The 24996-nt window shown below is 37.6% G+C and overlaps 1 protein-coding gene across 4 annotated transcripts in view; it reads right to left on the reverse strand.

The window, feature by feature from the left end:
- ADK (adenosine kinase) overlaps window positions 1-24996 on the reverse strand; it is a 298735-nt gene that overhangs the window by 41467 nt on the left and 232272 nt on the right. For all 4 annotated transcript variants that reach the window (XM_052799044.1, XM_052799045.1, XM_052799042.1 and 1 more), the window contains one exon: window positions 6376-6411. In XM_052799044.1, the coding sequence (XP_052655004.1) occupies window positions 6376-6411 (36 nt within the window). The remainder of the gene's footprint in view (window positions 1-6375; window positions 6412-24996) is intronic.

A 24996-nucleotide genomic window follows, 5' to 3' on the forward strand; every position in this document is an offset into this window, starting at 1 on the left:
GCTAACAAAGGAATTACAGAGCATTTCCTAATGAGCAATTAGTGGGTTTCTTTGCTGCTGACTGGATTCTAACCTTACCTATCATAAAATTAGAAATAAAATTGGTAAGAGAATACTTTGGATAAACTCTAAGCCTGATTTTCATTCAATTTAGCCAGGTTTTTTAGTACTATAATCCCTCTGATTTCAGCAGGATTACAAATACTGTTTCTCTAACTTCCCTGCAGCAACTGATCTCAGCAAGCAAACTGACTGTAGACTGCAGCACCTTAGGGGGTGTAGAGCCCAGGTGAATATGCTCTCTGCTCACTGGCTGGTTGCATAATTGAGATGCAGGGAAGCAAAGGGTGAAAGCTATATTCAGTGGGGCACAGAACATCCCCGATTTTCTGCAGTAAGGCTAAGATGCAAAAAATTTCAGGAATCTTTTCTTTGAAGGGACTTTGTACACCATAGTGCATATAGCTGGGAACAGAGGAATTGGCATACTGAACCAAACCTCTCATCTGCCCAATGTCTTTGACAGCAACAAGTCTGAAAGGTTTAACTTGATGCAAGAAACTCTAATAGCACAACTTCTCATTAGACTATTACCCTTCCTATTCTCATAGTTGCCCTATGATCTGAAACACAAGGATTTCAATTTCTAATTTATTCAGTTTTCAATCTAATCTAAATATAGGTATTCCTGTTATTTGCATAAGCATCAAATCCTTTTATAACGCTATGTGGGAAGCTTTTGTTCTCAGATTTATTGTGAGTCAGTAAGTTCTACAAATTAACTCTGGTATATGTAAACTTATTTCTTGCCATCATTTATATGTTTTTTCTCTTTTTGTTGTATTTTTTTAACATTAGGAAAAGTAAGAAAGACTACGATTATTCTCTGTGCTACTTACTATGACCCACTTTATTCATATCTGTGTTAAATAACACCATACTTTCTTCCCAGTTTGCTCTTGCATACAAGCAACTGTAGTGAAACATAGCTGATGTGGTGAGGGCCTAGCATTGAATAGATGAAAACATAACAATACTTTCTGCATTGTTTTGTGTCCTCTTCATTATGAATCCAAACTCATTTTTTAACACAATTATATAATGAATGGAGTCCATTTATAAAGCTATCCAGAGTGGTTTCAAGTCATTTATCAGAGATGTTACAATTAATTTATATTATTAATAAATTGATTTTTATCTTCCAAAATCAGCATACAGTGTTATTTTGAAACGCAGGTACAGTATGTGCCATTTTGACTGCAGCTGTGGATCTTACCAAGAGATTGATTATTTTTTATCAGCAGGTCAGCTAAACACTTCAAGAACTATCATCTGCATACCATTCAGTCCTGGTTACTTGCTGATTTTTGGTAATCTTGTTGATCTTCAAGCACCACCTTTCTTATGGACAGAGAATATGCCTCGGCTATATATTTACCAGTATCTATTTATGTGAAAATTATCTAGCTCTTTTGCAATACTCTTAGCCTCCCTTTAATTTCTCCCCTGACTCTGGTAGTCAGTGAGCCCATTGATTTATACACATTTACCAAACATGAAAATAATTTCCCCTTACCTATTGGTCTCTTTACCTCTTTTTAAAATTCTCTCATACTTTTCATTTCCATACAGTACGCTATCATTTGTGTTATTTCTTCCTTCCTCCTGCTTAGACTGTTAATATAGCTTTTAGAAGGCAACATCTTCCGCCAGAGGAGAACCTCAAACCCCTCTGTGTGGACTGAGGACAGTGAACAGGGGCCATCTTTCCCCTAATTCTCTAAAGGCGAGGAGTCCCTTAAAGGTGCCAGAGAAAAAAATTGAAATTGCTTCTCTTCTGTTTTGAAATGCCTTTTTAAGAGATTTGTGAAGAGAGGGTATCAGCTGGTGGCACAAGCTGTTGAATAGGGGACGGATGGAGAAATACAGCCCTCCAGCTTGGTAATATGTAGGCTTCTGAAGGTTCACCTGAATTCTGAACTATTTCAGGCCTTGATAATTAAGAGATCCATGAACTAGAAAATGCAATAAAGCATCGTGGAGATCAAACAGGAGAGAGGTGTTTAGCTTTTGCTAAGTAGGAAGTGGCTACTAGTGACTTTATTAAGCACATTTACAGTGGAGCAAAGCAGGCACAGAAATCAAAGAGCTTGAAGGTATTCGTGCAATGTATTTACATGCACTTTGGATTTTAAAAGGAAAACGAGGAAGTTAAAATAGGAGAAAATGGCACAATCAAGAGATGATTTCTCCAGTTTAAGGAAGAATAAAGATGAACTTATATGAGGGAAAGAGGACCCTGAGGAAAAAGATTAGTTAAGAATGATGGTAAAGGATGAAATAAAGTAGACAGTGAAAGAAAGTAAAAAGCACACATGTTTTCAGGAAGAATTAAATATATAATAAGCATGTAACAGTAGAAGAAAGGTATTTAGGGGAAAAAAGGCAGTTTTTTAAAATGCAGAAATTTCAAAACAGAGTGGTTTGGAGATGTGTCTGATTGTGCAGACTTTAACAGTAACTGAATAGCATCTTCTGTGAGAATTAACTTGGCCATTTTTAGCCAAAATCACTTTCTATACTAAAATTTTTAAAAGGAAGAGAATAAAATAGAGCTTATATAGTGGAAAAGCTGCAATCTCAGTGTTGAGGAGGTTTTAACTTTTCCACAATATACGTGAATATTTACAGCATAAGACTGAAGAGGTACTGTGCCCCTCATTTCATTGTCAGGCAAACATCATGAAATGTCGTCTTCTATTTCTGTTCAGAATATACATAATATTTTCAAATAGCTGAAATGAATAATACTTGTTTTGCACTGACTCATACTTGCACACTTATCAAGACTTTCTTATACATCCTGTATCTACAGACATGGCTGAATGGTAAGACTGTACTGGTTTGTGGTCCTAAAGCCTCTATAACATGTCCCAAATTCACAGGATATTCACACATATCCAATTATACACTTGAATCTGATTTAACAAAGCTGACATACAAATCTCACAAAAGCGTGATTTGCCTATTGATGCTGCACCTGAAAAACCTTGCATGTGGCATTTGTTCCAGCAAGCAAGTGGAATATATGCATGTAAAGAAAGTACATCAGATATCCCAGGATCAGATAAAAGTATGAGAAAAACTGCATACAGTTAAAACTGCTTGTCAAACTACGTCTTCTGATCTTTGCCTCTGAACAGATACACAATAGCTGGGACTACCATAGCCCTGACCTAAACAGGCATAAATCCATTGAAAACAGTGGACCTGTGCCGTGTACCTCATTAACTTGAAGACCTAAATTTGGTCCAGGGTACCAAAACTCTTTAATTTAGTTCTCCAACCAATACCTACTTAGGAGGAGACCTCTGCCTCTAACAGGAAAAATTATTTTGCATGGCAGCTGCTACTAACCCCTTAGATACCTACTGTTCCATTCACTTCATTTTACTTCTTGGGTTGACAGACAGAATTGAACCCTAAGTTTTATGTTAAAGTAGGACTTTGTTTTCCTAATTCCTACATAGAATAAACAGCAAGTTACCATTTTGTAAAAACAAAACCTCATAAACCTTTGTCCTGGCAATTTTGTTATTTGAAACATATTACAAACATCCAGTTAAAATATACTGACATTCTACCACTTCAAGGGGAACCAAGTCCAAGACCTTCCCTGGGATAAAAATTGTGACTATTACAATGGATTACTGAGATGACTGCAACTTACAATTAGCATGAAGCACTGTCTTCACAGATAGTGAATTTACTATCTATTTAATAGTTTTAAAATGTCATAGACAAGACATGAAATTCACAAAAAAAGAAAACAGTGATGCACTCCAGGAAGAGACTGCATCAGAAGTAATGTTCTGCTTTTGATTATTACAGGTAAGTGTTGGTCAGGAGATAAAATGAAGGAAATAATAGTCTTCAAATATTGTGATTGATTTTACAAGAATAACTTGTATTTCAGCAAAGTACAATGAAAACTAACTCTTCGTAAGGTGAAGCATAAAAATAAAAATTCTTTTGAATGCAGTTTTTCTTGCAAATAAAAAACCAGATTTGTGTAATGGAATTTTTTTCTCCTGCCTATGACAAGGTTTTATTTCTTCAGAAAAGGTGTATTTTTTCCTGAAGTTGACTTGATTGTACTTCTTTTTTTTCAAAAATTGTTTCAGATATACTTAACTCAATCCATGTTTAAAAGATGCATTTAGTCCACACAAACTATTTAAATTACTGGGAGGTAGAAAAGGAGACAATTAAAAAAAAAGAAGCTAGTCACAACTGATTCTCTATGCTAAAAGATTTCTGATTATTTTTGTTAAAAAATAAAATGCTTTCCAGGCTGCAATTCAAATTCAGCTACCAGCAACTTTTCATCAATTCTATGATAAAAATCCTCTTGATTTTTGCCCTGGTCACTCAAGTCCTTTCCTTTAGTTTTCCATGTTTCAGCAGTTTTCTATTCTCAATATAAATCACAGAATCAAGTTTACAAGCTTTTGAGAGTTGCTGGAAATTTTTCTTGGTTTTAATTGAAAGGCTAATTGAAGCTCTTTAAGTTTTTCCTAAGATACTTTATTAGTAGTGTGATTTTTTTTTTGTTGTTTGTTTTTTTTTTTCCTCCACAGCACAATGGGAAAACAAGACTGTGGATACTTATCAAGTTTTACACATCTCTGTCAGTAAACTTGACATGTGAGTTGCTACCAAGCAAGGGGGTAATAAGAGATAAGATCATAATCATTGTGCACTTTACTGATACGCTGTAATCAAATGTGGCAGATTTAGGATGTTCAGAAGGAACTGTGCTAAAATCTCTAAGCAAGCACTAATGGAAAGGTTAATATGATGGTACTTAGCAGACACCAGCAAAAGCAGTTTGTCACTAGAACTGAATTTAAACCAGGCACATTCAAAGTCTTTAGCTCAAGGGGGCAATAAAAATATAGAATGGGTAGACTTAATACACTACTTCCTTTCTTTTTTATTGTCTAGCTACCAGAGGGTACCAATAATTTGTTATGCTTCATATTATATTTGGAGGCATCTGTGAAATTCATTCATTTGATAGAATAAACCCAAAGTGTATTTTTATGCTAATAATACAGATTATACAAATGAAAATTGACAGTGATAAAAAGTCTTGATTTCTACAAAGCAGCCAGATGAATTTGGCAAACATAAAATGAAATGGGACAGCCCACAGTTTTAATATCTAAACCACCGATGGCATTGATGTACCTGCTGGTGTATGGTTCTAAAGAAGTCTAAATTGTAGAACAAAAGCTGTGAGTCTTTCCCTCTTTTTTTATATGCAACCATCCACACACAAAAGTGGCACATTCTTAAAGCGATGCAGTTTGAATTGCGCGGCTTCTCTCATTTATGCAAAATGGGTGTTGAGCAGTCAAACTCCTAGCTATTCTTTTACACTGCAAACAAATCAATTAAGGTGGGTCTTATTCCAGTGAAAAAACATGTAAAAGGATTTATGTCTGTTCAGTTCTGTAATTTAGATTTCAGTAAGATCACTCACTATCTGCAAAATTAGCACAACTGTTGTCACATTAATTATAGTATTTAAAACCTGCCTATTTGAATTCAGCATTAGAGACCAATAGTCAATAGCTCTCCAGACTAAGTTATCTGAATTTAGCCAATGGGAGATACTGTTCAAATAAATACCTCAAGGAGATGAAATCAAAAGCTCTGAAAATCACTGTAAAATCAACTGTGTTTACTTCAAGAAAGTAGAGGATCATACATTTTTAGAGCACAGATGGAAAACACCAACTCGAATATGTTTTGAAACACAAATTCCACACTACCCCTTCTAAAAGAAGCTGTTTGTAGAAGCACGGTTTACATTAATCAGTACCTAACAATTTTATATACAACCTTTCTAAAATTCATTTGCATAATGATAATCCGCATATGGCAGGGTTTAAGTTATTTAAGCGGTGTTATATTTCACTATTTAGTCTTGCTTCATCACTGCTTTAGCAGTGAATCCTTATGGAGTGTAATGCAGCTAATGAGGTAGCTTTTTAACTGAACAAACTGACAGGTCCCATATCTGCAGAGGCAGCTTGAAACTGTGCCCAACCTCTCGGCTTCCCAAGAGGCTTTTCAAAATTCAATAAATAACATCTGTAGGCGATGTTGGGTGCAGACCTAGCAGAGTGCGTCATAACACTGAGCTGGCAGAACAAAGAAACCATGACGACTGCCAAGTTTCCATGGCAACCGCTGCGAGGCTTGGAGAGTATAATAGCACATCAATCATTGTCCAAAAGAACTTCATTATCAGCAAGAAAAAAAACCTTTAGGATCTGTTTAGTGTGCAATTGTGGGTTAACTCACCTCAAAGCCTTGCTCTCTAGCAAAAGTGGCAGCTTCCTGAAATAATAAAAAAAGAACAGTTAATTATAAAGCGCTAGATAATGAAGAAATAACACATTTTGAAACTCATTCAGCCAGTTTTCCTTTTACACGATTATCAGTGTAAACCCATATACAGTTGTTCAATTCTGATAGTCGCACCAAAAGCTTCCCCTTCCTTCCCTCAAGCCCAACAACAGTACAATGTCAACACATTTTACAAGTTCAAATAAAGAAGGTACAATACGTTTTTTTCCAGGCGAGGGAAGTTACTTCTGGAGATAGGGCTTTGACTAGGAAACCACTACTTCAAATCCAGACAAACATCCTTCAGACATATTTTTAATTGAAATTGTATCATATCTCTATCTGTGCCACTTCATGGGATACAGGTTATCAAGCCATTTTAAAAAAATCATTTGTCATCTACAGTGCATTAAAAAAAAAGGATCACAAAATGTGTTCAAACCCTTGTGGTAGAATCAGATGAGCATTTTAAAATACTCTGATGTCTTAATCACTGCTTTAGGCAATTTAACTATGTTCTTTTCCTGCAAGAACAGAGGAAACATCAGGGTATCAGAATGTCCTCATTTCTTATTTATATTAATTGGAGCAATTAAAATCTGTTTTGAAATAAAAGCAAGGAGACAGAAGACAATAGCAATGTTTTTCCCTTACTCACTTTCTACCTTAACATTGCAAATATTGCAGAAAACCCTCAAAGTCTTTATGTTTTAACTTGCAGTCTTCCAGATTATCTTTTCCAAGTGATATTAATAGAGGGATAAGTCTTGAGCCAAAATGGTGAGTTGATCCAACTAAACAAAAATAACTACCATACCAAACCATTTAAGTCCAGTGTCCCTACAACAGCTTTCAGTGCTGCAGAAAATACATACTTGTGGACCTATATGATCTGCCAATTTGGGGGCAATATAAGAATTTGAAGTGGGTACAATTGATTATAACAACAGTAAGTTGAGGTTAATAAAATGTGATAAGCTGAAAAGCACAACTCCTCAGGCTGCTTCACTGCAGAAACATAAGGCTGACCGGGTTAGCCTTAGCTGATGTTGACAGAAAAACTGAATCATGGTCCTGACAATTGGGTGCGGGCAAGGTTAGCCACTTTGACAATTTACTTACAATTGAATTCCTTCTTGTACATCACACAGTCAATGACATTTGCTAGCCTGGCTGTCAAGAAGGAGTGTAGGGTTCAAAGATATCATGCAGTGTTTTCCTAAACCAGCGTATGATTAACAAAGCCTATGCTCATATGAAAAAAGGAGCCTGCAAGCTTCCACTCTAAAGTGATGCACTTACAAGGAACTGCAACACAATCAAGAAAGCCTCAGAAGGGACCAGGACACAGAAAAAAACCACCCCAAAATAAGGGAGTGATAAGGGGGCAGAGAATAAGAAAACAGACTAAAAATTATGTACTGTAGCCAAATTACTTCTTTAACCTCAGGTTTTTGGTCATGCAATTGAAATCGGAAGTTACACTGATCTGTCCTAAGGGGATTTCTTTCATGTCCCAATGCAGCAGGACATTAACATCTGTGTTAAACTATTGTTTGGCCAGGAAACTGGACACCAGTACATTCTTACATCTGTGAAATAAAAACTATTCTAGTTAAGTAGTGTTTCCTTATGTGGGAGACTTTGAGAGAATTCATCTTAATTTTCTGTACTGGGGCACCCATGCATAGCACATGTGGTTTGAAAGACCTGGCCCTTCCACAAGAAAGGATAAATGATTGCACATTTGTTAAAAAGTATCTCATCTTCGGATTTTCCTGTTAGAGCGTCATCTTTTAGCCTGGTCTGCTGCCCGGCTACATGAATAATGGTAGCCAGCCTACAATCATAGATTTTCCTGCAGTTGACCTCTAATCTAAGGGTGTCTGAACGTGCCAAAGAACAACAGCTATATTAATTTTCTTCTCTCCTATCAACCGAACCTCAGAATAACTCCCGAGCAGCTTCTTTCAGTAAGGACTGTGCCTACAGCCCCCTAAGAATCAGCCTCTCTCAGAATGACATCCCTTTAAGAATTAAGGCCCTTCCAGTAAAAAAGATAATAAAGCTCAAAACACACGTTTGGAGACTACAGTTTGGTGCTTGCAAAATGGTGAGAAATGTGAGGCAGGCCCTGAATGCCAGGGACAGTTCAAAGTAAATTAACCAGATAAAAGCGATGAGAACCTTTTAGTATCTATTCACAATAACAGTGAGAACAGGAAACAAGCAGAACCCATCTGTGCAGCCCTAGGGCACCTCATACTGAGCTTCACGTCTCTAATAAAGTAGTCAGGTTAAAATCTAAGTGGCTGTAACATGTGGAGGCTGCTAGGGTTACAACGGCCAGCCAGGGCGTTCCCTGATGCAGGTGATAATCAGTATGATAATCACTATATTTACAGGCTTTCCATTTTATATCTGACATTGGAAATCACGAAGAAGGAGGGATTAAGGAAATAAACAACCTACACAGAAGCTTTACCGCTCCCCAGAGAATGCAGCATTTTCATTCATGCGTGACATGCGACAACAGCAAAGCAAAACAGCCACAGAACAGAATTTTCTTAGGAGGCTTCATTTCACATCAGGAGTTCTTTCAGTTTTGATGAACTTTAGACATTATTCATTCATTACTCCAACTCAGCATTTTCAGAGCTATTTTCCATTATTGTCTACAACAGAACATCTCATTTCATAAAACCCTCTCCCCCACCTTTTTACTCTTTCATACCAAATATATTAAAAACTCACACTGCTTTTTCTATACAATCTTTTTACTAACCACGACAGCAAATTTATTGCTGTACCACCTAAAGTAGAAATGGGATTTGTTATTAGTTATGAAACATTACTTGGCTTATGCAGTTTGGGGCAAAAAAAAAAAAATCCTAAGTACAGTCACGCTGAAAAAAACTGCACACTGCGTTACTTAATGGGAGTAACACAATGTCACCGAAGTTAACACACACCCTCTCTTTGCACAATAGTGAGCAGTTTACACAGGAAAGTGAGATAAATTAAAGAGATAACAATAAAAAAGACAACTTCCGTTAGTACTGGCCTTGCTGTTACGTTAGAACTTGCTTGCTAGCTGAAAACTATTTCCATTCTTCCCTGTATTTTATTGCTGTTGGAGTCCCAGCATTTAGTAAGTTCAGCTGTCTATAATCTACACTGGGGCTATTTGTAACAGGACTTGTTAAAGTTCTGAGTCCTTTTATCACCAGCAATACAAACTATTTTTTTTATAAGTAAACAGAAACATACCCTCCAAACACAGAATCCATTAGCATCTGCATTCCTAGGAGTATGTTAGCTCCCTGTATTAGAAGAATTTTATGATTCTAAAGTTAAGATGGCTCAACTTCAATAATTGTATGTTCGGTTTGCCATAACACACAGAAGGCACACTATGTATTAAATATTCTTGACACATCCAATTTTTTTTTTTTTTTGGTACCAAGGTTTTATGATGACTTGATCGAATTATAGCCAAAATGGTAACAACATGCACGTTGGGTTAAAATTAATTCATGTAGGCCAACACGAAACTCATGCAGTTGCATTGAACAGCATTTAAAACCATGTATCGCCAAAATTAGCTGACAAAGACTGTTTCAAAAGCACCACCAACAGTATTATCTACAATATGCATTTTAACCTTTATATGGAGAAAAGGAGCACTGTAAACTAAATTTGCATTTCATTGCTGAAATCAACATTATCTCATAAAGAAATGATAAAACAGCAGGACAGCAATGATACCCTTGCACACTGAATGCATTTCCCATAATTACACAAGAAAGAAAATGCAGGGGACACTGAGGCTAATCCCTCCCCTGCCATCCTTCTTGGTAGAGGAAACATCTCACAGAAAAACCTAAACTCATATATTACAGTACTACCCTGTGCAGCTCTCTCTAATTCTCTATTTTTCCATGGGGGAAAAGAAAAAGTAAAAAAACCCCAAACCTAGATTTGATTTACTTTTTTTTAATTGGGAGGTTACTGGCAGGTTTTGAGGGAGTTCCTATTGCAGTAACTGTAAACTTCCTGACTTACCCAAAACAAGCCCAATTCACATTTTCAGGAATATCATCCTCTTCCCCTGCATAACAAATCTGTGACTTGGAGACTTCAGCCTGGCCCATAAATCAATGTAATCTTAAGCCCGCACACACACGTACAGCATGTGTAACTGCAGAGGAAGATCCTTGCAATGCAGTGCAGTGCAGAGTGCGTAACAACAAAAAGAAATAAAAAAGCAAACTTGAGTGGAGTCACTCAATGAGAAACAGTAAATGACTATGAGGACCATCCACCTAGTGCCTGTATTTGATGGAACCATTCCTACTGGTACCAACCATGTTTGATTATAACTTGAATAGTACTTCCACCACTACACCTTACAAGACTTTTTAAACTGCTAAAATCTTCTAAAAATCAATCTTAAACATTTCCTTCCTTTCACACATTTCAGAAGTATGAATTGTTAGTTTTCTTCCATTTACACTGTTTCCTTGAACACATTAAAAGCTATGATTATCTCGCTTAGATAATTCCCTTTTTTTCCAGCATAATCAGTACTCTCCATCCCACTCATGAGTTCACCTCCAATCCTGGTATAACTTTGTGTTCTTTGTATCACCTCTTGCTTTTCTACAGATTGCCTTGTTTGCAGCAACAAAGTTAATTTCACAAATCTTCTCTAACATTAAAACCCTGTCATCTAAATGAAATGCATGACAACAAAGTAAAATAAGCAAATGGGGATATAGGGAAGACTTTCATGCAAGTGATGCACACTGATATCTACAACTTAATTCTGTAGAAGACTGACTCAATCAAAGTTGTTCTATATTGACAACCTCCTTTCTTAGAGATAGGTGCTGAAGATTTGTATTTCTGAAGTAGAAATATTAACGATTTCCTAATGGACAGGAACTTGTAAACTACTTGTAAAAAAAAGTACTTGTAAAACTTTGTAGAACAAAACAAAAAAACCACCAACCAACCAATCAAAAATTCATGTATTATTTGTCTCACTGCACTATAGAGACACGAAAGTCTTCTGCTTTATTATAATGTAATTACTAACACTTGTAGTTCAGCTTTCCTTAGGTAGGCACATTTGTCCTTCCTATCTGCCTGTCTCTTCTGTCATCTTTCCCTGTCCCTAACAAAGAGCTTTCTTATAAAATTCTGTGCTTTCAGAGCTATACCCTTAGTTTCATATACTCCATCGGTACTGAGAACATCTGATTTCAGCAGTATCTGTTGTGCCCAGTAATTCTGAATACGGGCCAATAAAAGACATCTTATTTTGTTAAAATCTCCCTCCTTTTTTTGTCAGAAGGTAAGTCATGAAGAATGACTTCTCAAGATCACCATGTGCCCTCCTTTTGGTATTTCCTTGATAAAACACTTGTCACAGTGCAGGAGCTAAGCTAGTTTTTTACGAAGGGGGCTAGTGAGTGGTGCCATGCCATGTTTTCCACTCTTCCAGCTCCAGGCCAGTTTACACTAAATATGACCCTGGAAATGTGGCTTAAGGCACAGACAGGACAATGGATTTTCAGTTGCTGCCTCTGAATTGTAACAAAGATGTCATACGAACACCCACTAACTTCATGACACAGTTGGTGGGGTGTTCTTATATCAAATCCAGGTATTTAATGCAGTCCATAAACATGCAGTAATATGACCTGTCTTTATACCACTCTTTCCTGTGTATGCTACACAAAGGCAAACTAAGTTATACCTGATTTTACTGCCCATCCCAATTTTAAGTGAGAAAATAATAGATGCATATATATACACACATATATATAATAGCAGATCCACAGTTCTTAACATGATGAATTAACAGCATGCAAGAACTATGATTACTTTCATGCTATGCAAACAGGGGTGTTGTCAAAGCTGCGGTAATGCTAATCATGACCTACCTAAGGAATCAGAGGTAGATACTGCTGAAGACTATCCGTTGATCAGTTGAAAACATGATTTCAACAAATGGCCACTATTATTCTGTTATTTAAAATGAATGGATGGAAAGTCTACAGGACATAGTTCCAGCTGGTTTACTAACCTTTAGTGCCAACAGTACATTTATTGTGGTTAGTGGCAAGATACAGATGTTCCTCTTTAATTCAGCACTAAGTAGTTATCAACAGTTACTCAGAACACTAGATTGTCTTATCCAGCCTTTTATGTCATTGTAGTCTGATTTAGACAGGCATTACTTTAAGGTCAACTATTACTACATTTCACTGTGTAAAAGCAATAAAAGCTCATACGCCTTTATTAAAAATAGCCATTTATAAAGGCATTTAGGGCTCGGGAGGCGAATATGATTTTATCCTTCTTCTTTTTTCTTTTCTTTCCCCCAGAGACAGTTGCTTTAATATGGGTCATACGAGAGTTTGAGAAACATAAGTCAAAAGAACCACCCAGCATATTTTCTGAAACAAATGTCTATCTGGTGAAATTCTGCTACAGCTGATAAAGTTTGAGCTATACTTGGGGATGTGTTACATGGGTGTAATGCTTCAGTATTATTTTTGTTTGACAAGCACAGAAGACTAATCCTTGATTTGGTCAGCCAAGTACACCTGTTCACGTTTCAGAGAAGATCAATAAAAGTGGTCACAGAACAGACAGACCCCGCACACAGCTTGAGAATCAACACTGAGTATAAGCAGTATCTGAGCAAGTATCTACCCCTCACTAGTTATTACTGAAGAAAGCACAGCTGGCATCAATTGGATGGACAGATTATCATAAAGGGACACTGTGATGTTTTTTTCCCCTCTTTACTTTTCCCATGAGTACTGCCAGACCCCAAAATTGCTTTTCTTCATAAAGGATAGCAAGAGTTGGTATCATATCCTAAAATATTATTTCAGCTTGCTCCAGTAGTACTAAAGATACTGGTAAATATATCTACACTGCCTTCACCCAGTAGCTGAAAATACAAAATACTAATAATCAGTTCAAGTGAATAATCAGAACAAGTACAAATACCATATAGGGTTAAAGTTGTAATGTTCAGAGGCAGTTCTGGCAGAGTACCAGAGGGTTTTGTCTGAAAAAGCCTAGTGTGAAAAGAATTGAGAAAGAAACATATTTTCTGTCCTGCTCGGGTTCACCCTGGAGCGTCTGTATGACGTACAATTCATTAATATTCAAGTTATTTATTCTCCTATTCAGGTTATTACCAGAACTATAGTTCCTGCTAGAATCTTCTATGGAAAAAATCACCCTGAGTCAGAGCTTAATGCCATTACAGGGTCTGCAACAACTGCAGCAGTGATATGCCTCTGAGCCATTTTGAAATTTTATGATGGATAAAGTGCTATTACTTGTATCTTTGCCTTACATCCTTACCTAAAGAACTGAACTACCTATGACTCTGTATGTGTGTCTCTCCTCACATTTTATAACCATCAAATTAGTGAATGATACTTCCTTACACCGCCTCCCTATACAAATGTGTCTGTATCTTAAAAATAGACGCATCATGATCAGAAGAGAGGGAGAAGAAAAAAAAGACCCCTTCCTTAATAATCACTGAAGCAGGAGAACAGAATAAAAATGAAAACAAATACCTTAAAATTAATTTAATAGCTAGAAGATAAGAGTTTTATATGCATATAAAAAATAAAGAGATGTGCAGGGTCTTTTGAAGTCTGCTTGTTGGATGCTCTTAGTGCTAACTTTCTGGCTGAAGGATGACAAACAGAAATAAAAGATTGCATCATTTTCAACAAGGCCTTCTATGATTGCAACCACTCAAGACTAGCCTGAAATCACTGACAAGATATTCTCATCTAGCAATTTCAGATGAAAAGAATAATCAGATACTATGCTAAAAGTGCTGGGATGCAGCAGGACTTGTCTCTAGTCCAGCTAAAAGGTTAACACATTTTTAGCAGTGAAATTGAGTTGTTTTATACACTTTGTTTGGTATGTCACGCACAGCCATTTAGAATTATAACTAAGGCTATGGTATTTGGAACCCTGTAAAGAGCAATCATCGCGTAACTCTCTACATGTGCTAGGCTTGCACTGCTTGTTAACTCTAGCAAGAAAATAAAATTGCTCTCTGCAACCTCCAGCAATAATGCTAACTTTTAAACTGATCTTAATATTACATGTTTTATTCTTTCAATGAAGTTTTGAACCCAGCTGACTTAAAGATTCTTATTGGAGTTTATTGTGCTATTTAATGCTAATTCGATGATGCATTTATCTGTGTTCAAGACATGAATATTCAAGATAAATTTTTTTTCTTGTATTTTCAGTTTTAGCTACTGCAGCTACTTCATGGAAGGAAAAACCTAGTTCTCAGTCTGTACTAGTGGCGCTCTCTCACAACATGGTCATTGCATGGAAAAACAAAATTTCAATCTGACCACAGTTAGTTCACTGTGGTTCTGACTGAAGAACATGAGCTCTAATTCCAGATGTGACTAAGGCGCTATTTATCATCTTGGACAAGTTGTTAATTTCTTGCACCGATTTTCTTTAAATCAATAAAAATTAGAATTTTCCTGCTTCTGACCATTAAGTATTTGAGGATGAGTGGGTTTTGGTATGTTTGTTCCTTTTCTAAGGGAAGCCAACCTGAACCTGAGATGGGCTAAGACAGAGCAGAAGCTGAAAGAAAAGTCAGGTAACGAAATTAGAGAGATCACAAACTCCAACATATTTTAAAGAGATATTACAGAAATCACAGAGGGGTTGAGGTTGGAAGGGGCCTCTGAACATCATCTAGTCCAACCCCACTCCTCAAGCAGGGTCAGCTAGAGCAGGTTGCCCAGGACCATTGGGTTTTGAATGGAGAACTCCACAGCCTCTCTGGCAAATCTGTTCCAGCATTTAATCACCCTCAGAGTAAAGGGTTTTTCTTATGCTTAAGTGGAATTTCCTGTAGTTGAATTTGTGTCTGTTGCCTCTTGTTCTGTCACTGGACAGTGCTGTGAAGAGCCTGGCTCCATCTTATTTACTACCTCTCATTAGGTATTTATATCTATTGATAAGATCTCCCTGAGCCTCTTCTTGAGGCTCTCAGTCTCCTCTCCTCATACGACAGATGCTCCAAACCTTCAATCACCTTTGTGGCCCTTCGCTGGTATCACTCCAGTAAGTCTATGTCCTTCTTGTGCTGGGGAGCCCAGAACTGGACCCAGCACTCCAGGTGCGTCTCACCAGTTCTGAGCAGAGGGGAAGGATCACCACCCTCCACCTGCTGGCAATGCTCTTCCTAACGCAGCCCAGGATGCTGTTGGCTGCCTTTGCTGTGAGGGCATGTTGCCGGCTCAAATCCATTTTTTTTCCTGAGGTCCTTTTTTGCAAAGCTGCTTTCTACCCAGCTGTTTGCCAGCCCGTCCTGGGACCAACATTCCTCCCCAGGTAAGAGGACCTTCCATTTTTTTTTTGTTGAACTTCATGAGATTCCCATCGGCCCATTTCTCCAGTCTGTCAAAGTCTTTGAAATTTGATATTATTCTTTGCGTTAAGATAGTAGCTACTGACTGCAAGCACGGGACAAAATCCGTGCTGGGGCTAGGCAGACAGGGAAAGACTTTATCAAAGACTTACTGATATACGCAGAAAAGTCAGATGACTGTTAGGATGGAAAAGAAACAGCTAAAGAAACCAAGCAACTAACCACAGCCACGCAGCAGGTGAGGGTAGTCAAGATCTACAAATGAATAAGAACAAGCTTCTCTGACAAATAAGCAGTATTTCTCAGAGACTCAGAAAAACCCTCCATCCAGCTTCTGCTGGCCAAAGGACTGCTAGCATCAGTACAGCACACCAAAGATGAAGAAAACATGGAAGTCAATTAATGTCTTGACCACTGAACTTCACCTAACTATTTCATGTGGGTTATAATATGCTTGGCAGCAGACATTCAAATTATCTATAACCAATTGCTTCAAGCATTCAAATCACTCTCATTTCATTATAATTGCTTTTTCCTTTAAAAATTGGCTTAGGTAAAACGATCATGACTATCCTATTGGTTGCTTTTGTTCCTATGCTTTCAAACACGAAAGTGAGTTTTTCCCAAGAAGTGGGGTTCAGAATTCCTGTGATAGAAAGCAAACCATAAGCTTTTTCAGCACTCCTTTCTATTTTTAAGATACCACACATCAAAAAAAAAAAAGGAAAATGATAGAGTGAGATGCAAAAAAGAATATAAAATGATGTATGAATATGCATGAATACCTATAGAAAAAAATTAAATGATGTAATTATGGAAAATTATATTTCTGCATCAAAGATCAGTAATCTTTCACCTAATACATAACAGCATAATTATGACAACAAGTTATTTGTTAAAAATGCATAGTTTAGCAATGCATTATTACATAGATAACTGTATGCAACCCCCCTTCTTTCAATGTGATCATTTACTCTAAGATGCACTGGATATGTAGCAGTAATACTGATAAGAAGCTGAATCCATAGTGGTTTTGTCTGTCAGGCGTTTGCCTTCCCTGTTAAATCAACTTCATGTACACATATATACACACACACACATATACAAGACTCTCCCAAATGCATATACAGCTCACGACAATACAAAGGTGATCTCCCTCTCTGAAACCTTCTCTATTTCAGTCTTCTACGTGCACCCATTCTCCAAACCGTTCCTGGTTAAATCAATGGTTTTCACAAGCATTCTTATTCACTAGACCTCTAACTAGGGAAAAAATATGTGCCTGCAGTGGCATCACAGCCACTAAAGTACCACAACTGATCGGCACTTTCAAGTTTTCTGAGCACTTGAAGATTATTAACACCTACAGCTGTTGTTTGAGATATACTGGTTACATCACCATTCATGTTAAATAGTACTGATGTATCTTTTTGTTACTATGAAGTAATTTTACCTTGTTAATATAGTTGCAATGAATTATTATCTATTCTCTCTCAAAAATATTATTAGATACATTCACTAGTGTCCTGGTTTCAGCTGGGATAGAGTTAACTGTCTTCCTAGTAGCTGGTACGGTGCTACGTTTTGAGTTCAGTATGCGAAGAATGTTGATAACACTGATGTTTTCAGTTGTTGCTCAGTAGTGTTTAGACTAAAGTCAAGGATTTTTCAGCTTCTCATGCCCAGCCAGCGAGAAAGCTGGAGGGGCACAAGAAGTTGGCACAGGACACAGCCAGGGCACCTGACCCGAACTGGCCAATGGGGTATTCCATACCGTGTGACGTCCCATCCAGTATAGGAACGGGGAAGTGGGGGTGGGGAATCGCCGCTCAGGGACTGGCTGGGTGTCGGTTGGTGGGTGGTGAGCAATTGCACTGCACATCATTTGTACATTCCAATCCTTTCATTATTACTGTTGTCATTTTATTAGTGTTATCATTATCATTATTAGTTTCTTCTTTTCTGTTCTATTAAACCGTTCTTATCTCAACCCGCGGGTTTTGCTTCTTTTTTCCCCGATTTTCTCCCCCATCCCACTGGGTGGGGGGGAGTGAGTGAGCAGCTGCGTGGTGTTTAGTTGCTGGCTGGGGTTAAACCACGACAACTAGTTATATCAAAATGTAAATACATTTCTCTTACAGCGTAATGACTGAGGTTGTTGTACAATTTGCTACGTCCTATTATTCTTCAGTTCATAAATTCACACAGATAACTTTTAAAGCCAAGCTGAAAAGTAAAATTTGGACTCAGACCAAACAGAAGAGAAATGAAAGATTTGGTCTACATTTGAATAAAAGAAAACTTTGAGTTTCAATTGTGCTCTTTTTACAAGAACAGTTCTCTCAATCTCTGCTAAGCAAGGACACTCTCATAGTGGCACCAGTTGTATATTCTAAAGGATCATAAAAATGTATCATAGTTTTCAAGCAGTAACATTTTATAAATTTTGTACATAGGCATACAAAAACCCTACCATCCTGATTCTACCATATGCACATTCTCCACATACTCCCAGACTCAAAGAACATTTTTTAATCCTCACCTATACTTCATAAGAGTTACCATTTTAACCTCTACTTCTGTGTCCTTAAAATGCTACATTTATTTTAGGATTTGTCTCACAACTATTTTTTAATTACTGAGATTACAGACTGACATATTTTAATATACATTTATATATTTGTTAACCATTACTATATGCTTAGTATGTGTTAGCATATTGCAAATGAACCTGAAATTGCACCTGATATTTCTTCTTTTATTACATGACAAATGTAAGACTGCAAATTATTCTGAAGCTGAAATTAGTAGTTGTAGTAATAGTAGTAGTAATTCAGTTTTGGACAGGTTATTTTTAGCTAAGTACTTGCTCAAGCCCTTCACTACAGATTTCTCACACCTCCTGAGTGCTCAGAAGTGTAAATAATCTTTTTTTTTTTTCTCTGCCTGTAGCATTATATTTGTGTTTAAATATAACAGAAGTTATTTCAATCTATTTAGTTTGCCTCACACTTTCCAACACAAAGAATTCCTGTGATTTCTTCCAAGATGCTGTGTCTCTTCCATTTTATGCAAAATTTGAAAAGAGCTGTAGGGTCAAAGCAGTGCTGTTCTTTTGTTCAGATTGCATTCCAATTTGGGCTCCTGACAATTTACTTCTTTCTCTTATATTAGAAATAAATTTTTTGGCCAAACACCAGACAACAAATGAAAGGGAACATTCTAAAACAGTAGTTCTATGCTTTCAGAGCAAAAGTAGTGGCAATAACAGCACACCAGATGCTGCACTGGAAGTTTTTTTAAAAGACAGCTATTTAGGGATTTAGGGAAAAGAAGAAAAAAATAGGCTAGGACCTCTGAAAAGTGGCCCTAATTTGTAGAATCTCTTTAGTTTGAGGTTTGTTTTTCCTAAAAGAGCTAGGAGGAATGTAGTGCTCATATAATATAGTAAAATCTAATTATGTTGTAAACAACAAGCCAGAACAGATATTCAGCACTAACAGATACGTATACATCTTCCTAATTCCTTGTCCCTTGTCAGATTTTTATATCATACACTCCCCTCTTTCACTCAAGTTAATCAAGTCTTCTGAATTATGCTTTGAAAGTCACATATGACATCTACCACACCATGTTTTGAAAATCGCCATGCTCTAAAAGGCACTTTGATCTTAGGTTTAGACCATGAAAACAAACAGTTTATTTGGAGCCTGGCTGGCTTACATGGCAAGCAGTGAACAGTTTGCAGAGGATACTGTGCTAAAAGTGTCACTTTTAAAAAATAATATTGAAACAGTTCTTTACAAACATGGCACTTGTCCAAAGCACATATGGAACATTAAATATAACCATAAAATTTTATGCACCAGATTTGACCAAGGTCTTGAGCTCTAATTTATATTTTCTCTGTTTTCCTGGAAGACTAGCTGCATTTGATAAAGCTACTTCATAAGGACTCTGTTCTCCTAACATTTACACATCACACATCTGGACTTGGAAAAGGATTCTGAGTAAAAGAGCCAACAAATGCAGATCTTGTTTACATTATGTGCAATTACTCTTGTGTCATGAATCTCCCTGGGATATCAGAATGTGCTGAAGACACCCAAAGAATATGTACTTCCAATGAAAGTGCAAAAGCCTGGCTGTTTCTGTCACTATCAATGAGCTCAGTACACATGATCATGTAAGAAAATGAATGGTATTTGTATTTACTAATAATATTGCATTTCATTTTTATTAATTATTTGTATGTAATTAGAGCTGCCCTCAGTGTCTGAAGATCTCTGTTTGGATTGTTTTTCTCTCACAACTTGCTCACTGCAGCCAAGGGAACTAAGTGATGGCAGTTGCAACACTCAATTCAGTTACATAAACACATCTTCCTTGCCAGATTCCCCTGCGGTGTTCCCATTTCATGAAATAAGTCTCTAGCATTTAGTAATGTACTGTACCAGCAAGTTTCTTTTCATGTGATGAAAAATTAGGTCCTCTAATCCTGGCAGCAGAGCAGCATGTGTGTGAGCATCACACACATGGAATCCACCCCAGAGCGGGTGGCTGCACCAGCAAGAGGACAGAGAAGAAATACAACACTCGAGTAGCTACAGAACAAGAATTGGATGTCAGATTTTAGTAGAAGAAAGACAGCCTTCATCCAGAAATTGAGGCAGATTTATTTCTAAGTCTGTTGCAGCGCCAACAAATGTGAGTGTACGTTACACCTTCAATGGTATACAAGATGCACGTGCTTCCATATTGAGTGTATTTGCCAGTAACGATAAAAAACACTCTGGCCAGACTATTCCTGTAGGTGTAAATGGAGCTATACTTTTTAACATCACAGCTAGAACAAACACACTCTTGACAATGAAAGCAGTACGTGGTAAAAGTAGAGACACAGAGTGACCTGATCTATCACACAGCCGATCAGCTGCAGAGAGAGGGGGCTTTCTGGACAAAGTTTCCCACCACACCTGCCCATCAGCGTGAAGCTGGGTGGTCATACTCCATTGACTTGCTGGAGCTTACCCTTACAATGGATAGGTCACTGTTGAAGGCTGTCTGGTAAATTATATAGGGACTAGTACCTGTATGTCTGTGCAAAGGTCAGAGACAATATAAGTCTTTGGGCATGTTTATATCAGGCAGTGGAGCATCACAGAGATCTCAGAACCACCTGAGCCAGCAGCCTGAGCCGGTAATTCATGCAGAGTCACACAGCTTAAGGTACTCCTGAAGCACAGCACTCGCACCAGCAAATTGTATCGTCTAGTTTTGCAGGTCACCTGTCCACGGTCAGTTCAAATGTCTGGCTGAAGAGAAAACCTATGCTCTTAAAGGATTATTTGCGAATTCCACTCGCTGTCTAGATAAGCATAAAAATACTGAAGTTGTGTTCTGAGAAAGAAATATAGGAGAACAGAGAGAATCCAAATAAAAACTGAAGTAGTTAGAATTATTTATTAATGATTACTAATTGTAACACAATGAAAGAGGGGTTTTTTTGATCCTTTTACACAATTTGCAGTCATGTAAACATGGAAGCTGTGAAAAAAAGTTGCCTTCTTTCTAATTTAAGACTTCATTTTCCTTTGGGGGCCTCTGATCAGATTTGGAGAGTCTAAATGGTGGCATTGCTACATAAAGCTGGAATCTGAACCACTCAGTCTCCACCTCCAGTTCAAGGACTTAGGGAGGCTGGATCAAACTTCCCAGCTGAAGTAATTTCCTAACTCTTCCCTACAACTCATACAGATAAACTTAACACCGAACAGCACCATGTCCACTTCCCTACCCAGCCAAGTGAGATTCCTTCTTTGTGGGAAGAATTCTGACACTCCATGATGCGAGGAAGAGGAGATCAACCATTACATGAATGTGGATCAATTTTACTTTTGCATCTTCACGTGGAATTGCTAATGGCTGACTCCATGTGTGGACATGTTTGTTCAATAATTCATGTGCCCTGCTCCTCTTTAGTTAAACACATTTTCAAAGTAAGTTAAACAGGAACAAACCACTCCTATTCCAGTATAAGATTGTCCACAAATGGACACAATACAAATCTGAGTTAAAGATGTTGTGCTTAAAATAATGTGCTCTCTCAGTTCAGATTAATCTTCCTGTGTAGACAAGTCTTTATTAAAGGAGAAGGACTGAAGTGGTGGATTAAGTCTACAGTCCTGCAAATGGCTTTTCTTTAAATACCTGTATTCACAATTGTTATATGTATTCAGGTTATCTCAGACTGTCTACACGTGAGAAAACATAAGTCAGCTATAAGAAGGAGAAGTCTAGATCTGTGGCAAAAGAGTTTTCACCTTTTACTTGCTCACTGTCACAAGTCACATCGGGGTAGCCTGCCACTGCCCTGGTGGTTAATGCTGATTTGGGAAATCCAGTACTTGGCTCCTCAATTCTATTGGTGTTAGTGAGCTGCACCCCAAAGTATAGAAGGTCACTACCAAAATTCTTCATAAATTTGCCATTTCTAAAGTAGAAGAAGCAGCAGGGAAAAAATGCACCACTTCCTGTGATGCCATTTTATATAACATTACCAAGCCGTAAATAGCCGAAAGATGGCTTTGTTTATGAGTTCACACTTCAAATCAGAGAAAATGTCTTCCTGAATACCACACATTATTTTCCTGGAATACTGCATGTAAGTACCAATATTCCACAGAAGACTAAAGGTTAAGTGTATACTAGTGGAGTCTCTGCTGATAGGAGCCAGTGAAGCTTTTCTTTCAGCTTAGTGGCAAAGGATTTACAATACCAGAGATACTAGCGACCGGAGATCCACTTACACCAATTGCTTTTCACCATAAAATGTTCCATAAATCAATGTGTTACTGTTTGTTTAGAGAAGTGTGTGACACTCTCAACTTCTACTTTCAGTACTTTTGCAGAAAATAATCACAGTTCAGGTGGCATATGGGTATTTTGTATTTCAGAACTCACAAAGAAATCTGGTGACATGGTCATTGCTATGGTTACTATACTTTTGTAGTGAACATTGAAGTAAATAGGTACATAAAACATGTATAAGTTGTCACTATGTAAGTTACTGCTGCCCTGGAGCTGCAATAATTTGCTTCCTTTAAAATTGTTAAATCTAGCCATAAATACTTGGTATCTTGCAACGTCCTATTATTTCAATAAGATGACAAGGCTCCTCTTACATAATACTGTGCAAACACACGAGCAGATTGATTTATCAAGAAAGGAACTTTTTGGAGGAGTAATTTATTGGCCTGTAAGTAGCAAAGTATGGACAGGCTTCTGGCCTGCATGAAGAAAACCACTCCCAAGCCCTGATGCACTGAGGCAAGGTTGAGCCGTTGTGGAAAGTTTGAAAGGCTAAGGAAGTTTCTCCATCTCTGGGAAATACAGAACCATTTTCAGGTACAGCTCCATCTGATCTTCTCAAGTCTTCCCCTTATTCTTTGTCTCCTCCTCTCCTCAAATAATCCACCAACGGCTGAGATGTGGAATTAGAAAAGAACAGGCTGGACCCTGCCTCCTTTAGCAAACAGCAGTAATGTGCAGAAAGAGGTTTTGGTCTCCTTTCATGTGCTGCTCTTCATCACAGAGAATGTTTGGCTTAAGGAGGTCCTCCTTTTGTCCCAGCTGAGCAATATAACACAATTGTTAGGTCCTTCATACACAAACTTGTTTTGGAACAGTTAAGTGCAAGCTTAACACATAGCTTAATGCAAGCTTCTCACACATAGTGATGATGAACTGATGCTCAGAGAAGGAAAGCATAGTTTTTTCCAATTTAGACAGGGACTGTAATCCTGCTGAGCAGATAACTGAAGGGACCGGTGTACCCACAGCACAAAATGAAGGAAGACACTGATAGGTCAAGTGGATCCCTTGGGATTGTTTCCTTGGGTTAGATTACATGTATGGCTTGGAAGTCTTATGTTTCTGAAAGAAAGGAGATAGTGTTTTGTGACAGCTGCATTATATCATCATATCAAATGGATTAGGGCGGCCGTGGAGACTGGAAGGCCTACAGAGTTATCACTGATGAGGGAGGTACAGCTGAATAAGTCTTTCACAGAACATATACCAATGTATGTCCAGTGATTGGACGAACATCAACAGATACCGTTTTAAATTAGAGAATCCAGCTGCTGCAAGAAAAAAAAAAAAAAAGGTGGTAATTATATTTTATGTATGAGGAGAAAGCAGCCACCTTAATGTATCATTGATCTTCTGGTCATGTCTCTAACACCAATATTAAGCTCCGTTTTCCACTTAAAGCAGAGATTTGACTTCTGTTTACTATGAGAAATATTGTATCCAGACCTTGCATGCTTTGAATGTACTTTCTGAGAGCATACAAGAACTTTATTTGTGAATCCATTGGCAGCTAGGTCCTTTACCACAGATACCAACATTGGCTGTATCCCAACAAACATGTCATAAGTAACCATCATTTAAAATTTGACATTCAGGCTATATTTAAAGATAGAAATTTAAACAAACTATCAATGATTGTTTTATCTAATTATATCTAGAGGGACTGCAGCAGTGCAGGTAGGTCTAATATGGGATTACTAAAATGCTAGTTACCTGTCAGTCCTTGTCTAATCATTTTATAGATTGCAACAATTTAGCAGCGGGGAAGAAGCTCAGGGACTGTGTTTTGGTTTCTTACTTTTAGATTGACTGTCTCTAATTACATCCCTGTTTAAAAATCATGTGGCTACACCTCCATGGGCCTTTCTTTTAAAATATCCCCCATGCTTCTGCTGCGTTAGCTCCACTGCGCAGAGGGAACCTGAGACAGAAGCTACAAGTCTGAAAAGGGGGAGAACAGGGAGTAAAATCTCCATCTTTCTCTGGCAGTAAACTCCTATATCAACTCAGGCTGCAATATGCAACTTCACATTAATATAACTCAGCAAATCACCACCTTAAGGGTCTGATTCATCAGTAACGCTCTCATTTCATTATGCTGCTCTGCTGATAGAAAAGGTACACAAGTATAGGTTAACAGGTTGGTGCACTGTGGCTGTTTTTCTTATGCTGTTATATTTGTAAATCTGTTCTTAAGAGTCAACATCAATACAAAATGATTTAAGGTTGATACTATTGGAAAGAGA

Source organism: Harpia harpyja, chromosome 10, assembly GCF_026419915.1.
Source record: "Harpia harpyja isolate bHarHar1 chromosome 10, bHarHar1 primary haplotype, whole genome shotgun sequence".
Lineage (NCBI taxonomy): Eukaryota > Metazoa > Chordata > Aves > Accipitriformes > Accipitridae > Harpia > Harpia harpyja.